The 16,802-nt window shown below is 47.5% G+C and overlaps 1 protein-coding gene across 1 annotated transcript in view; it reads right to left on the minus strand.

Annotated features, from left to right (window-relative positions):
• sspo (SCO-spondin) overlaps positions 1-16,802 on the minus strand; it is a 358,698-nt gene that overhangs the window by 278,567 nt on the left and 63,329 nt on the right. The window contains 4 exon segments of the mRNA XM_052023421.1: positions 1,936-2,136; positions 2,532-2,632; positions 3,001-3,123; positions 7,388-7,618. Coding sequence (XP_051879381.1) covers positions 1,936-2,136; positions 2,532-2,632; positions 3,001-3,123; positions 7,388-7,618 — 656 coding nt within the window.

A 16,802-nucleotide genomic window follows, 5' to 3' on the forward strand; every position in this document is an offset into this window, starting at 1 on the left:
TGTTGGGGCAGGGCAAATTATGAGGGTATCAGACAGGAGGTAGGGAGAGTTAATTGGGAAGGATTGTTTTCAGGCATATTCACACTGGACATGTGGAAGTTGTTTAAAGACCAGCTGCACAGAGTTCAGGACAAGTTTGTTCCAGTGAGAGGGAAGGACAAGGATGGCAGGGTGAGGGAACCTTGGATGATAAGAGAGGTGGTGAATTTAGTCAAGAAGAAAGAAGTATATGCAAGGCTTAGGAAGCTGGAATCCAACAGGGCGCTTGAGGACTATAAAGGAGCCAGAAAGGAACTCAGGAAGGGACTTAGGAGAGTTAGAAGGGTCCTGAAAAGTCAGTGAGTTGGATCGAAGAAATCCCATACAGTACATGTGTGGGGAAGAGGGATTAGATTAATTAGGAACCAATGGTGTAATTAGTTTGGCACAACATCGTAGCTGAAGAGCCTGTCCTGTGCCTGTGTTAATTTACAGAAGTCCCAATTCCAGTGGATAAAGTATTGGAGAAACTCATGTGGCTAAAGGTGGGCAAGTCCCAGGAATCTACCATCGGGCAGGAGGTACAGAAGCCTGAAGTCCCACACCACCAGATTCAGGAACAGCTACTTCCCTTCAACCATTCGGTTCTTGAACCAACCGGCACATCCCTAATCACTGCCTCAGTACAGCAACACTATGACCACTGCACTGCAATGGACTTTGTTTTTTTGTTCTAATTGTGTTATTTCTTGTATAATTTATATTTAATTTATGTTTTTCTTGTGAATGTTGTGTCTCTAAGCCTGCAATATGCCTGTGATGATCCTGCAAGTAGGTTTTTCATTGCACCTGTGCATATATGTACTTATGCACGTGATAATAAACTCGACTTTGACTGCATACAAGGGGTTTAAAGGAAGTGGCTGCAGAGATAGTGGACCCATTGGTTGAGATTTTTCATAACTCACTGAACTCCAAAAGTGTACTAGAAGATTGGAAAACAGCCAACGTGACTTCATTGCTCAATAAAGGAGAAAGGCAGAAGGCAGGGAACTACAGACCAGTTAGTTTAACAGGTATTATTGGTAAGGTGCTGGAGTCAATAATCAATGAGGCAATAGCTAATCATTTAGCAAAGCTGAATATAATTAAACCTAGTCAGTATGATTTTATGAAAGGTAAATCATGTTCGACAGATTTGCTCAGATTCTTTAAGGATGTAACAGAGGGTGGTGTATAAATTAGAATCCCATGGTATCAGAGGAAGTGTGTTAGAATGTATTGAAAACTCCCCATCTCATGGAAACAGAGAGTTGGAATAAATGGGTCCTTTCAGACCAGAAGGAGGTAACTAGTGGAGTTCCCCAGGGATCAATTCTTGGCCCTTGATTGTTATCCATTCTAACTTCCGATACCATGGGCATTTAACTTATGCACCAGCCTCTTATGTGTCACTTCTGCAAATCTAAATATACGGTATTGACAGGTTCGCCTCTATCAACTTCTCCCTGTTACATGCTCAAAGAATTTCAGAAAATTTGCCAAACATGATTTACCTTTCACAAACCATGTTGACTAGATTTAATTATTTTTACATTCATGACCTGGAGAAAGGAATAGTGTGTAAGGTCCCAAACTTGCCATTGATATGAAATAGGTGGAAGGGTGTGTTGTGGTAAGGATATTGTGATTCTGCAGTGGGATGTAGATCGAGCTGAGGTTCCCTCGGGATCAGCTGCTGAGCTGGAGCATTTCACACAAGGGAACCAACATCAGGAAAGGGACAATGAGAAGGTGGGAGGTGACGGGGAAATCACACAACCCTTGGTGTAGACAGACAGGAGACACACAGCAGACAGATAATAAATGGCATCAGACAGCAGACAGAGGTAACAGACAGCAGACAGACAGTGGAATACCTGGGCATGCACGGCTGAAGCATTGTTGTGTTTGCACCTTGTGCCCTCGGCACTGCCGTAGCACATCCTCCAACAAACTTGCACACACTCGTCGGCGAGACTGTATTCCAGCTTCACACGTTTGGCTACAGTCGCTCCAGGATCCCCATGGTGACCATATCCCACAATTCACTTCATCCGAAGGGAAACCCCTTGTTTCTTCAGATCCATCATTACAATCATTGATTCTGTCGCACACCTACACCAAAACATCACCAGGTAACACTGAGTTACACACCATCAGTACACACCTACACCGAAATATCACCAGGTAGCACTCAGCTACACACCACTAGTACACACCTACACCGAAACATCAGTAGGTACTACTCAGCTGCACATCACCAGTACACACCTACACTGAAACATCACCAGGTACCACTCAGCCACACATCACCAGTACACACCTTCACCAGGTAATACTCAGATACACATTGCAGTACACTGAACATCACCAGGTAACACTCAGCTACACACCACCGGTACACAGCTCACAACCTCTCTCCCTACCACAACACCACACCGTCACACACTTCCGACACAATCGTCACCATCACCCCCACCATCTCCCCTGCCCACAGCTCCAAAACTCACCTGCATGAAGGTGATGCACTTCCCGTTGGAACAGGGATACTCCGGGCAGCCGATCGATGTCTCATTCCCACCGGAGGGCGATGCTGTGGGGGCCACTAGTTCTATCCAGGCACAGGCACGTGGCATCAAACACACATCAACACTGACCCACTCGTCTCTGACTCACCCCCCAACACAGGGCTATCCACTTATCCCTGCCACACCCACCCCTCACCCATGCACCCTGGCCCGCCCACGCATTCCTGCCTCTGCCTTGGACCAGCCCCTTTCCACCCACCCCTGGTCAACCTATCTCTGCCCCATTTCCTACCCACCTATCCCTCCCTCCACCTAGCCCAACCCCTGCCCCACCACCGCTGGTCCACACATCTCCCACCTATCCGTGCCCCACCCACCACCCCTGCCCCACTCTGTCCACTGTCCTTCCTCCTCCATCGAGGTGTGGGGATGTATACTGCTCTTCACTTACCACAGTTCAGCTCCTCCTCGGCCAACGGGCAGTCAGGGACCCCGTTACACACACGGCTCAGCTCGATGCACATGTTGTTGCTACAGGGAAATCTGCCAGGACAGGGTGGGATTCCCGCTGAGCCTACAGAGGGAACCAGAGACATTCCTAAACCAGGAAGGTCACGGGAACGGTGCAGCTCAGTGGCACGGCAGGTAGTGCTGCTGCCTCAAAGCTCCAGTGACCTGGTTCGATCCTGACCTCGAGCGCTGTGTGTGTGGAGTTTGCATGTTCTCCATGACCCCATGGGTTTTCCCGGGTGGATGGGGGTGATCCACTTCCTTGAATCACTCCTGTCCTTCTGGTTTTGGGTCTGACTTCCCGGACTATGTGGATCACTCACGTGGACTACAGAGGTTCGAGACCACGCTGTCCAGTCACAGATGGGTAACACGTGCCCACAGCACCCAGACCACAAAGCTTAAAGGTAAGGACTCAGCCTCCATTCCCTCCTTCCTGATCTGGATATGGGGATTAAGTATGATGTGTTCCTATTTCTATCAACAGCAAAGGTGGGGTAGAGTGTGGGCTGTGGGGAGGGTGCAGAGAGGATGCAGGAATCTGCAGAGAGGCCGTGAATGGGCGAGAACAACACAGATGGAGTGTAATGTGGGGATGGAGGTGGGGTGGTGTTGGGGGATGTGGGGATGAGGGAGGGTGTGGGGGGTGAGGGGATGTGGGGTCGAGGGGGGGAGGTGAGGGCGTAGGGGGGTTGTGGTGGTGTGGGGACTTGGGGTATGTGGGGGGATGTAGGGGGTACGTTGGGGGACTGGACCTGTACTCTGTGCCTGAGCTTATGAGTTTCACCTTGCAAGAGTCTAAATGAGGCGCATTTTCAAATTATTACCTGCTGATTGGCTTATTAACAGCAGCAAATAAAGGTAAGGCAAGTATAAACAGAGCAGTCATTGTGTGAGCAGACAGAATGGAGAGCTGAGGCTTTGGTTCAAGAGGCTTCTGTGAGAAGAGGTAAAGGTAAGTTTCTTTCTTTGATTTGGTGTTCCCTTTAGTGCAGAGAATGACTCCAGGGTCAGTGGTGTGTTCAGCTCGTGAGATGTGGGAGTTCTAGGAGACATCCAGTCTCCCTGATAACTACATCTGTACAAGGTACATCCAGCTGCAGCTCCTTAAGACTGGGTTAGGGAACTGGAGATGCAACTGGATGACTTTCAGCTCCTATGGGATAATGAGGAGTTCATAGATAAGAACTACAGGGAGGCAGTCACTCTGAGGCTGCAGGAGGCAGGTAGCTGGGTGACTGTCAGGAGAAGGACGGAGAATAGGCAGGTAGTGCAGAGTTACCCTGTGGCTGTTCCCCTCAATAACAGGTATACCGCTTTGGATACTGCTGTGGGGAGGACCTACTGGGGAAAGCTGCAGTGACCAGGTCGCTGGCACTGGGCTTGGTCGTGGGGGGGGTGGGAAGAGGAGGGTGGTACTGATAGGGGATTCCATATACCAATGATGTAGGTAGGAAAAGAGATGAGGTCCTGAAGAGGGAATAGAGGGAGTTAGGTAGGAAGCTGAAAAGCAGGACCTCAAGGGTAGTAATCTCTGGATTGCTGCCTGTGCCACGTGTCTGTGAGGGTAAGAATAGGATTTGGCAGATGAATGTGTGGCTGAGGAGTTGGTGCAGGGGGCAGGGATTCAGATTTGTGGATCATTGGGATCTCTTCTGGGGAAGGTATGACCTGTACAAAAGGGACAGGTTACACCTGAACTGGAGGGGGACCAATATTCTTGTGGGCAGGTTTGCTAGAACTGTTGGGGAGGGTTTAAACTAGTTTGGCAGGGGGATGGGAACCAGAGTGACAGGTCAGAGGTTGGTTCATTTCCTGTACAAGTAGATGCAGAGTGTAGAAAGACTCAGGAAGGATAGGCATTTGAAAGAGCAAAATTGCAGTCAGTTGGATGGGCTGAAGTGTGTCTACTTTAATGCGAGAAGTATCAGGAACAAGGGCGATGAACTTAAAACATGGGTAAGTACATGGAACTATGACGTGGTGGCCATTACAGAGATTTGGCTGTTGCAAGGGCAGGAATGGCTGCTGGATATTCTGGGGTTTAGATGTTTCAAAAGGACAGAGGTAAAAGGTGGGGGAGTGGCTTTGCTGATCAGGGACAGTGTCATAGCTGTAGAATGGGAAGATGTCCTGGAGGGATCATCCACTGAGTCAGTGTGGGTGGAAGTCAGAAACAGGAAGGGAGGAATCACTCTATTGGGAGTATTCTACAGACCCCCCAATAGCAGCAGAGATGCTGAGGAGCAGGTCAGGAGGCAGATTTTGGAAAGGTGCAAAAATAACAGGGTTGTTGTCATGGGTGATTTCAACTTCCCTAATATTGATTGGCACCTCCTTAGTGTAAAGGGGTAGATGGGGCAGAGTTTGTTTGGTGTGTACAGAAAGGATTCCTGACACAGTATGTGGACAGGCCAACTAGAGGAGAGGCCAAACTGGACCTGGTACTAGGCAATGAGCCTGATCAGGTTTCAGATCTCTTGGTGGGAGAGCATTTTGGAGACGGTGACCATGACTCCTTAACCTTTACCATAGCCTTGTAGAGGGATAGGAGCAGACGATATGGGAAAGTATTTAATTAGGAGAGGGGGATTTATGATGCTATTAGGCAGGAACTTGGGAGTGTAAATTGGGAACAGATGTTCTTGGGGAAGTGCACAGCAGAAATGTGGAGGTTGTTTAGGGAATACTTGCATAGGGCTCTGGATAGTTTTGTCCCATTGAGGCAGGGTAAGGATGGTAGAGTGAAGGAACTGTGGTTGACACGAGATGTAGAATATCTCTTCAAGAGGAAGAAAGAAGCTTACCTGAGGTTTAGAAAGCATGGATCAGACAGGGCTCTGGAGAGTTACAAGGTAGCCAGGAAGGAGCTTAAGAATGGACAGGAGAGCTAGAAGGGGGCATGAGAAATCCTTGGTGAGTAGGATTAAGAAAAACCCCAAGGCATTCTACACATGTGAAGAATAGGAGGATGAGTAGAGTGAGGGTAGGACCAATCAGGGATAAGAGGAAACATGTGCCTGGAGTCAGAAGAGGTAGGGGAGATCCTTAATGAATACTTTGCTTTAGTGTTCATCAGTGAGAGACCTTGACATTTGTGAGGATGGTGTTTGACAGACTGATATGCTAGGGCATCTCAACATGAGGGAAGAGGATGTGCTGGAACTATTGAAAAAATTAGGATAGATAAGTCACCGGGGCTGGATGGGATATATCCAAGGTTATTATGGGAAGCTAGGGAAGAGATTGCTTCATGTTTATCTTTGCTTCATGTTTATCTTTGCATCTTCACTGGCCACAGTAGTGCCAGATGATTGGAGGGTGGCAAATGTTGTTCCTTTGCTTAAGCAAGGGAGTAGGGAAAACCCTGGGAATTAGACCAGTGGCTTTGAGGGGCAGGTTGTGCTTCACGAGCCTGATTGATGAGGTTCCTCATGGAAGGCTTATTCAGAAAATCGAGAGACATGGAATCCAGGGAAACTTGGCTGTGTGAATTTGGAACTGGCTCGCCCATAGAAGACAAAGGGTGGTGGTAGATGGAGCATATTCTGTCTTGAGGTCGGTGACCAGTGGTGTTCTGCAAGGATCTGTTCTGGGCCGAAGGGCCTGTACTGCACTGTAGTGTTCTATGTACTTGAGTTTTGTAGTATTAGACGTGATCTCATTGAAATGTACAAAAGGTATACAATATCATGAAGGGCATAAACAGGGTGGATGGTCACAATCTTCCCCCAGGGTAGTCCAAAAATAGAGTGCACAGATTTAAGGTGAGAGGGAAAAGATTTAAAGGGGTCTTGAGGGGCAACTGTTTCTCAGAGGAAATGGTTGAGGTAGGTACAATACATTGAAAAGTTACTTAGACAGGTACCTGGATAGGAAAGGTTTAGAGAGATGGGCCAAATGTGGGCAAATGGGATTGGCTCAGGTGGGCACCTTGGTTGGCATGGACAAGTTGGGCCAAAGGGCCTGTTTCTGTGCTGGGTGACTCTGACTCTTACAGAATGTGACAAAGTAGATGCTTCCCCTGGCTGGGGTGTCTAACACTAAGGGTCACAGTCTCAAAACAAGGAGTCAGTTGTTCAGGACAGCAAGGGGGAGAAATTCCTTCAGCCAGATGGTAGTGAATCTTTGGAGCTCTGTCCTGGAGGGCTATGGGGCTCAGATATTGAGATGAAGATTGATGGGAGATGCAGTGTGCAGGAAAGAGGTGCTGAGGTAGATCAACTATGATCTTGTTGAACGATGAACAGGAAAGAGGGTCTGAATGGTGATTCCTGTTTCTTTTGGTATCTCTGATCTGTCTCCCACGCCTCTCCACTATAACTCACCACAGTTGTCTATGTCTTCATCCGAGTGATCTGGGCACTGTGGGGCACCATCACACAGTTGCTGGTGTTGGATACACTGGGTGCTGTCTGCACACTGGAAGTCTCCCACATCACAGGTCCTGTTGCAGTGCTTTTCATCACTCCCGTCCACACAGTCCAGCTCACGGTCACACACCCAACCCTGTGGGGTACACTCACCGCTTTCACACTGGAACTCGTAATGGCGACACGCTGGTGGAGCTGGGGAGACAGATCAGGAAATCTCTCACACTGCTCTAGAGATCAAAGGGCCCAAGTATAGGGTGGAGGTCACACACTGAACCTGACACACTTTGAGTCATGGCAAGTGTGCAACAAAGTAGGCCATTCACCCATCCTGTGTGCTAGTCTAAACAGCTTCCCAGCCTAACCTCCACCCCACCCCACCCTCCACCATGCCCTACATGGCATCCATGTCTCTGCAGGTCCAGGGTTTCAATGTGACGGGGGTCTCTTCCACCCCCCCACCCCCACCTCAGTGAGGGGCAGACCCCACCTCCCTCTGGGGAAACATTTCCCTCTTCTCCCCTCCACTGATCACTTTAAACCTCTGCCCCCTGGTCTTTGACCCTCTGCTGAGGGCAATGGGCCCCTCATCACTTTATAAAGCCCATTCAGCCTCCTCTCTTCCACAGAAGACAACCTCAGCCCCTCCAATCCTTACCCCAGCTACAGGTTTTCAGTCCTGGCCACATCCTGGTGAACCTCTGCATCCTCTCCACTGCAGTAACATCCCTTCTATGATGTGGTGACCAGAACTATACACAGTGCACAATCTGTGGCCTCGCTAGTCAGAGACATACAGCACAGAAATGGCCCTTTGGCCTAACTGGGTCATGCTTCTCAAGATGCCCCATCCAGCTAGTCCATTTGCCAGTGTTGGCCCATATCCCTCTAAATCTTTCCAAACCATGTACTGTTGAAGTGTCTTTTAAAAGTTGTTGTTGTACCTGCCTCAACTGCTTCCTCTGGCAGCTCATTTGACATACAGACCACCCTTTGTGTACATAATAAAAAAAAAGCCCCTCAGGCTCTTTAAATCTTTCCCCTCTCCCCTTAAACTTGTGCCCTCTAGTTCTCTATTCCCAACCCTGGGTAAAAGACTGAGTGCATTCAGCCTATCAATGTCCCTTGTGATTTTATATACCTCTGTAGGATAACCTCAGTCTCTTTCACTCCAAGGAATAAAGTCATAACTCTCTGTAACTCAGTTCAAGTCCTGGCAGCATCCTCGTAAATATATTATGCACTCTTTCCAGTTTACTAACATCTTTCCAATAGCAGGGTGACCAAAAACAGCATCTAGTACAACCACATCATGACCTCTCAACACTTATACTCAGTACTCTTACTGATGAAGGCCTGAATGCCAAAAGCTGCCTTCACCACCTTGTGATGCCACTTTCAAGGAAATCTGTACCTGAACTCCAAGCTACCTCTGTTCTACAACACACCCCAGGGCCCTACTGTTAACTAAGTCCAACCTTGATTTGATTTTCCAAAATGACTCGACCTTGCAGCCTACCTTGTTTATGACCTTGCACCTTATTATCTACCTGCGACACACTTTCTCTGTAGCTGTGACACTATTCTGCATTCTGTTATTGTTTTTACCCTGTACTACGTCAATGCACTGTGTAATGAATTGATCTGTACAAACGGTATGCAAGACAAGTTTTTCACTGTACCTCAGTACAAGTGACAATAAACCAATTCCAATTCATATTAATCCAAATTAAACTCCATTTGTTTTTTTGGCCCACTTACTCAGCTGATCAAGATCCCCTGCAATTTTTTGATTTACTTCATTTTCCACAACACCACCTACTTTGTATCATCTGCAAAGTCACTACCAGGCCTTCTAAATTTTTATCCAACTCTGATATTGATGATAAACAACAAAAGGGCCCAGCACTGATCCCTTGGGTGGGGGGGGGGGGGTTGGAATTGTTTCAGATGGAGGACATGGTGGTGTGCTGCAGCTGCTTGATGTGGGAGCCCGTGGACCTTGCTGTGGTCCACAATGGCCACATCTGCAGTAAGTGCTTGAGGCTGGAGGAACTTTGGCTCGCAATCGATGAGCTGGAGTTGCAGCTTCAAACACTGAAGCATCAGGGAGGGGGAGAGTTATGTAGATACTGTACATCAGGAGACTGTCACCACCCACCCCCCCCATAGCAGGTACTACTGGAGTCCAGGAAGTAGATAGAAGGGTGACTGTCAGGGGAGGGAAAAGGAAAAAGAAAACGAACAGGCAGATAGAGCAGAGGACCCCGGAGGCTGTTCCCCTCAATAACAGGTTTTCCGCTTTGGAGGCTGTTGAGGGAGATGACCTGCCGAGGCCCAGCAGCAGTAGCCAGGTCCGTGGCACTGGGACCAGTCCTGCTGCCCAGAAGGGAAGGGAGGAGAAGAGGAAGGCAGTAGTGATAGGAGACTCGATAGTCAGGGAAACAGATAGGAGGTTCTGTGGCAGTGAGCATGAATCCCAGATGGTATGTTGCCTCCTAGGTGCCAGGGTCCAGGATGTCACTGATCGGATCCACAGGATCCTAGAGCAGGAGGGAGAACAGCCAGAAGTCGTGGTTCATTGTACCAATGACCTAGGTAGGAAGAGGGGTGAGGTTAGCAAGCTAGGCAGAAAGCTTAAGAACAGGACCTCAAGGGTAGTGATTTCAGGATTGCTGCCAGTGCCATGTGATAGTGAAGGTAGGAATAGGAGGAGATGGCAAATAAATGTGTGGCTGGGAAAGTTGGTGCAGGAGGGAGGGTTTTAGATTTTTGGATCATTGGTATCTCTTCTGGGGAAGGTGGGATCTGTACAGAGGACAGGTTACACCTGAACCTGAGGGGGGCCAATATCCTTGCAGCCAGGTTTGCTAGGGTGGTTCAGGAGGGTTTGATTGTGAGGGGGAAGGGAACTGGAGGAGTAGGTCAGAAGAGGATGGGGGAAAAGTCAAATCTGACAGGTAGAGAGACTCTGAGGAAGGAGAAGCAGAGTACAGGCTACAAAAGTAGTGAGGTGGATGGGCTAAAGTGCATTTACTTAAATGCGAGAAGCATCAGGAATTAGGGAGATGAACTGAGAGCTTGGATAAGTACATGGGACTATGATATTGTGGCTATTACAGAGACATGGCTGACATCAGGGCAGGAATGGATATTGAATATTCCTGGTTTTCAGTGATTTAAAAGGGATAGGGAGGGGGGGAGAAGAAGAGGAAGGGTGGTGATACTGGTCAGGGACACTTACAGCTGCAGAAAGGGTGGATAATGTAGCGGGTTCCTCTCTAGGGTCAGTATGGGTGGAAGTTAGGAACAAAGAAGCAGTTACCCTCCTGGGAGTATTCTATAGCCCCCCCTGTAGCAGTAGGGATACTGAGGAGCAGATTGGGAGGCAGTTTTTGGAAAGATGTGAAGATAACAGGGTTATTATAATGGGAGACTTCAACTTCCCAAATATTGATTGGCACCTGCTTAGTGCCAAAAGTTTAGACGGGGCAGAGTTTGTGAATCCAGGACAGATTCTTGACAGTACGTTGACAGGCCGACTAGAGGGAATGCCATATTAGATCTAGTTTTAGGTAATGAACCGGGTCAGGTGACAGATCTATCAGTGGGTGAGCATTTGGGGGACAGTGACCACTGCTCCATAACCTTTAGAATTGTCATGGACAGGGATAGGAGCAAAGAGGACAGGAAGATATTTAATTGGGAAAGGTGAATTATGAGCTATAAGGTGAGAACTTGAGTGTAAATTGGGATGATATTTTTGACCACATCTCCATAGTACATTTCCCTTCAATGTTCAGGGATCTTTTGCAGGATGTTGGGGATAAATTTGTCCCGGTGAGGCAGAGAAGGAATGGTAGGGTGAAGGAACCGTGGGTGACGAGAGAGGTAGAACAACTAGTTAGGAAGAAGGCAGCAGCATACATAAGGTGTAAGCAGCAAGGATCGGACAGGGCTCGTGAGGAATATAGAGTAGCAAGGAGGTAACTTAAGGGGCTGAGGAGAGCAAGAAGGGGACATGAAAAGGCTTTGGTGAGTAGGGTTAAGGAGAATCCCAATGCTATCTTCTCATATGTGAAGAGCAGAAGGATGGCTAGAGTAAAGGTAGGTCCAATTAGAGACAAAGGTGGGAGGATGTGCCTGGAAGCTGTGGAAATGGGTGAGGTCCTCAATGAATAATTCTCTTCAGTATTCACCAAGGAGAGGGGTCTTGATGATGCTGAGGACAGTGTTGGGAAGGGTAATGTTCTAGAGTATGTAGATATCAAGAGGATGTGTTGAAGTTGTTAGAAAATATTAGGACAGATAAGTACCTGGGACCTGACAGAATATTCCCCAGGCTGCTTTGTGAGGTGAGGGAGGAGAAGGCTGAACCATTGGTTAGGATCTTTGAGTCCTCGTTGTCCACGGGGATGGTACTGGAGGATTGGAGGGTGGCAAATGTTGTCCCCTTATTCAAAAAAGGTAGTAGGGATAGTCCAGGGAATTACAGACCAGTGAGCCTTGTCTGGTGGGTAAGCTGTTAGAAAGGATTCTAAGAGATAGGATCTATGAGAATTTAGAGAATCATGGACTGATTAGAGACAGCCAGCATAGCTTTGTGAAGGGAAGATCTTGCATCACAAGCCTGATAGGGTTCTTTGGGGAGGTGACCAGGGAGATTGAGGGTAGTGCAGTGGATGTGGTCTACATGGATTTTAGTAAGGTGTTTGATAAAGTTCTGCATGGTAGGCTTCTTCAGAAGGTCAGAGGCCAAGGGATCAAGGGAGGCTTGGCCATGTGGATTCAGAATTGGCTTCTCTGAAGAAAGCAGAGGGTTGTGGTGGAGGGAGTGCATTTGGATTGGAGGGCTGTGACTAGTTGTGTCCCACAGGGATCGGTTCTGGGACCTCTACTTTTTGTGATCATTATTAATGACTTGGTGGAAGGGTGGGTTAGCAAGTTTGCAGATGACACAAAGATCGGTGGTGTTGTAGATAGTGTGGAGGGCTGTCAAAGCTCAGAGGGATATTGATAGGATGCAGAGCTGGGCTGACAAGTGGCAGATGGAGTTTGTCCTTCCAAAGTGTACCACCTTACACTTCTCTGGATTGAACTCCAAGGTGGAGTACAAGGTAAATGGCAGGATTCTGGGCAGTGTAGAGGAGCAGAGGGATCTGGGGGTTCATATCCACAGATCACTGAAAGTCACCTCACAGGTAGATAGGGTAGTTAAGAAATCTTATGGGATGTTAGCTTTCAAAAATCATGGGATTGAGTTTAGAGCCACAAAGTAATGATGCAGCTTTACAAAACTGGTTAGGCCACACTTAGAGTACTGTGTCCAGTTCTGGTCACCTCATTATAGGAAGGATGTGGAGGCGTTGGAAAGGGTGCAGAGGAGATTTACCAGGATGCTGCCTGGTTTAGAGAGTGTGGATTATGAGGAGAGACTAAGGGAGCTAGGGCTTCTCATTGGAGAGGAAGAAGATGAGGGGAGACATGATAGAGGTATACAAGATATTAAGAGGAATACATAATAGACAGCCAGCACCTCTTTCCCAGGGTGCCAATGCTCAAAACAAGAGGACATGGCTTTAAGGTAATGGGTGGGAAGTTCAAGGGAGACATCAGAGGGAGGTTTTTCACCCAGAGTGGTTGGTGCATGGAATGTGCTGCCTGGGGTGGTGGTGGAGGCTGATGCATTGGTCAAGTTCAAGAGATTGTTAGATAAGGATATGGAGGAATTTAAGAGGCATATGTGGGAGGAAGGGGTTAGATAGTCTTGGGTGTGGTTTGAAGGGTGGCACAGCATGGTGGGCTGAGGGGCCTGTATTGTTCTATGGAACACCATTAATCACAGCCCCCAGTCCGAGAAACAACCTTCTACCATCAAAAGGAAATTGTGTCCAATTAGCCAGCTCTCCCTGGATTCCCTGTGATACAAGTTTTTCACTGTCCCTTGGTACAAGTGACAATAATAAACCAATACCAGTACCAATCTAACCTTCCAGGGCAGCCTGCCATGTGGAACCTTATCAAAGGCCTTACCAAAGTCCATACAAACCACAAACACCCTGCCCTCAATGACTCCCTTGGTCACATCATCAAAAAAAAAACTCAAGTTCTTGAGACATGATCTCCTGCACAAAGCCATGCTGACTACCCCCTAATCAGCCATCTTTCCAGATGTATGTATATCTTGTCCCTCAGAATCCCCTCCAGTAACTTACCTACCACAGATGTTAGATTTACTGGTCTATAGTTCCCAGGTGTTTCTTTGCTGCCGTTCTTAAATAAAAGCACAACATTCCAACCCTCCAGTCTGCCAGCACCTCACCCATGGCTAATGATGATGCAAATATCTCAGCCAGGGCTCCCACTATTTCTTTAGCCTCCCACAGTGTTCTTGGACATAGCTAATCAGGCCCTGAGAATTTGTCTACTTTCATACCTTTTAAGACATCCAGCACCTCGTATACTGTAATGCAGACTAAGGTCTTGTTAGCCTTGTGCACATTTCCAGCACAACCTCCCTATATGTTTTCTACTCTGATCTTTCAAAACTATTATCCACTTCCTTCAGCAAGGTCCCACATGGTAGGCTGATCTGGAAGGTTGGGTCCCATGGAGTCCAGGGAGAGTTGCTTGGGTGGATTCAAAATTGGATCAGAGGTAGGAAGCAGGGTGGTGGTTGAAGGTTGTTTCTCAGAATGGAGATTATTGACTAGTGCGCTGCAGGGGTCAGTGTTGGGACCCTTGTTATTTGTTACTTAAAAATGATTTGGATGCGAATGCACAAGGTTTGATCAGTAAGTTTGCAGGTGACACTAAATTAGGAGGTGTTGATAGTGAAGAAGGTTATCGTAGATTACAGGGGGATATTGATCAGTTAGGGAAGTGGGCTGAGGAGTGGCAAATGGATTTCAATACAGAAGTGTGAGATGATGCATTTTGGAAAGTCAAACCAGTGTAGGACTTGTACTATGAATGGTAGGGCACTAGGGAGTGTAATGAAAGAGGGACCCAGGAGTACAAGTGCATAGTTTGTTGAAAGTAGCATCACAAGTAGACAGGGTGGTGAAATGAGCATTTAGCACGCTGGTCTTCAGTCAGGGCACTGAGTTTTAGAGTTGGAACATTATGTTGCAGTTGTACAAGTCATTGGTGAGGCCACACTTGGAGTACTGTGTACAGGTTTGGTCACCCTGTTATAGGAAAGACATGGTTAAACTAGAAAGAGTGCCAAAAAGATTTGAGGATTTTGTCAGGACTCGAGGGCCTGAGTTACAGGGAGAGGTTGGCCAGGCTGGGTGTTTATTCCTTGGACTGTAGGAGAATGAAGGATGACCTTAGAGGTTTATAAAATCATGAGGGACCTAGATAAGGTGGACAGTAACAGCTCCAACATGCAGAATTGCAAGAGGCTGCAGAGGGTTGTAGACGGCCAGCTCCATCATGGGCACAACCCTCCCCACCATGGAGGACATCTTCAAGAGGTGGTGCCTCAAGAAGGCAGCATCCATCATTTAGGACCCTCACCATTTGGGACATGCCCTCTTTGCATTACCTCCATCAGGGAGGAGGTACAGGAACTTGAGGACCCACACCCAACATTTCAGGAACAACTTCTTCCCCTCTGCCACAAGATTTCTGAATGGACCGTAAACCCATGAACACTACCTTGTTATTCCTCTTTTGCACAACTTATTTTTGTAACTTGTGGTAATTGTCTTGTTTTGCAGCAGCAGTACCGTGCAAGACAAAGTTTCACAACATATGTCAGTGATAATAAACCTGATTCTGATTCTTTTCCCAGGGTAGGGGAGTCCAAAATTAGGGGGGCAGAGATTTGGGTTGAAAGATTTAAAAGGAACCTGAGGGACAACTTTTTCCATGCAGAGAGCAGTGAGTATATGGAACGAGCTGCCAGAGGAAATGGGTGAGGCAGGTACAACTGTCATTTAAGAAGCACTTGGATAGGTACATGGAGGGGTGGGGCTTGGAGGGAGATGGGCTGAACACAGGCAATTGGGACTAGCTGGGTGGGCTGTAGGGCCTGTATCTGTGCTGTATTGCTCTGACTCTGATTTCCTCTTTAAATGCTCTGCCCAGGACTGCAAGAAACTACAGAGTTGTGGACACAGCCCAGTGCATCATGGATACCAGCCTCAAGTCCTCGCTTACCTCTCACTGTCTTGAAGCAGCCAGCATAATCAAAGACCCCACTCACCTGGGACATTCTCTCTTCTCTCCTCTTCCATGGGGTAGAAGATACAGGAGCCTGAGGGCACATACCTCCAGATTTAAGGACAGCTTCTACCCCACTGTGATAAGACTATCGAACATCTCCCTTATACAATGAGATGGACTATGACCTCATGATCTACCTTGTTGTGTGACCTTGCACCTTATTGCACTTCACTTCCTCTGTAGCTGTGACACTTTGTACTGTTATGGTTTTTACCTGTACTACCTCAATGCACTCTGTACTAACTCAATGTAACTGCACTATATAATGAATTAACCTGTACAATCTGTATGCAAGACAAGTGTTTCACTGTACCTTGATACAAGTGACAATAAACCAATACCAAATACTCCCAATTATCCAGCCTCCACAACTGGAGGCTGTGATGATGTGAACGTTGGTGGATGGTAAGGATGTCTAAGGCTGCAGCAGCCTACAGATCAGATGAAGCATTGGGTGGAACGTTGCCAGTGGAATTCCAAGATGTACAGTCATAGAGTTACAGAGCACAGAAACAGCCCCTTCAGCCCAACATATCAATGCTGACCAAGGTTCCTTGCTCAAATGGTCCCATGCGCTTACCATATTCCTCCAAACCTTTCCTGTCCATGCATCTGTCTAAAGGTCTTTTAAATGTTGTTATCATACCCACTGCTACCAGTTCCTCTGGCAGTTTATTACATATACCCACCACACTCTGTAGAAAAACTTGCCCCTCAGGTCCCCTTTAAATCTTTCCCCTCTCACCTGTGCCCTCTAGTTTTAGACTCCCCAACCCTGGGAGAAAGACCATGACCAGCCACCTTATCTGTGCCCCCCATGATTTTATAAACCTCCATAAGACATCTCTCAGCCTCCTTGACTCCAGGGAAAACAAACCCAGCCTGGCAAGTGTGAGGTGATCCATTTTGAGAAGTCAAATGGAGGTAGGACATCTCCAGTAAATGGTCGGGTGCTAAGGAATGTTAATGAACACAGTGACCTCAGGGTTCAAGTCCATAGTTCCCTGAAATTGACAAAATGGGTCAATAGGGTGGTAAAGGAATATTATGTGTCATTCTGGTCACCACTGTGGGAAGGATGTGTTGCGCTGCAGAGAGAAGACACAGATTGGACAGGCTGGGCCTGTTTTCCCTG

The sequence above is a fragment of the Pristis pectinata genome, chromosome 9 (assembly GCF_009764475.1).
Source record: "Pristis pectinata isolate sPriPec2 chromosome 9, sPriPec2.1.pri, whole genome shotgun sequence".
NCBI classification, from domain to species: domain Eukaryota; kingdom Metazoa; phylum Chordata; class Chondrichthyes; order Rhinopristiformes; family Pristidae; genus Pristis; species Pristis pectinata.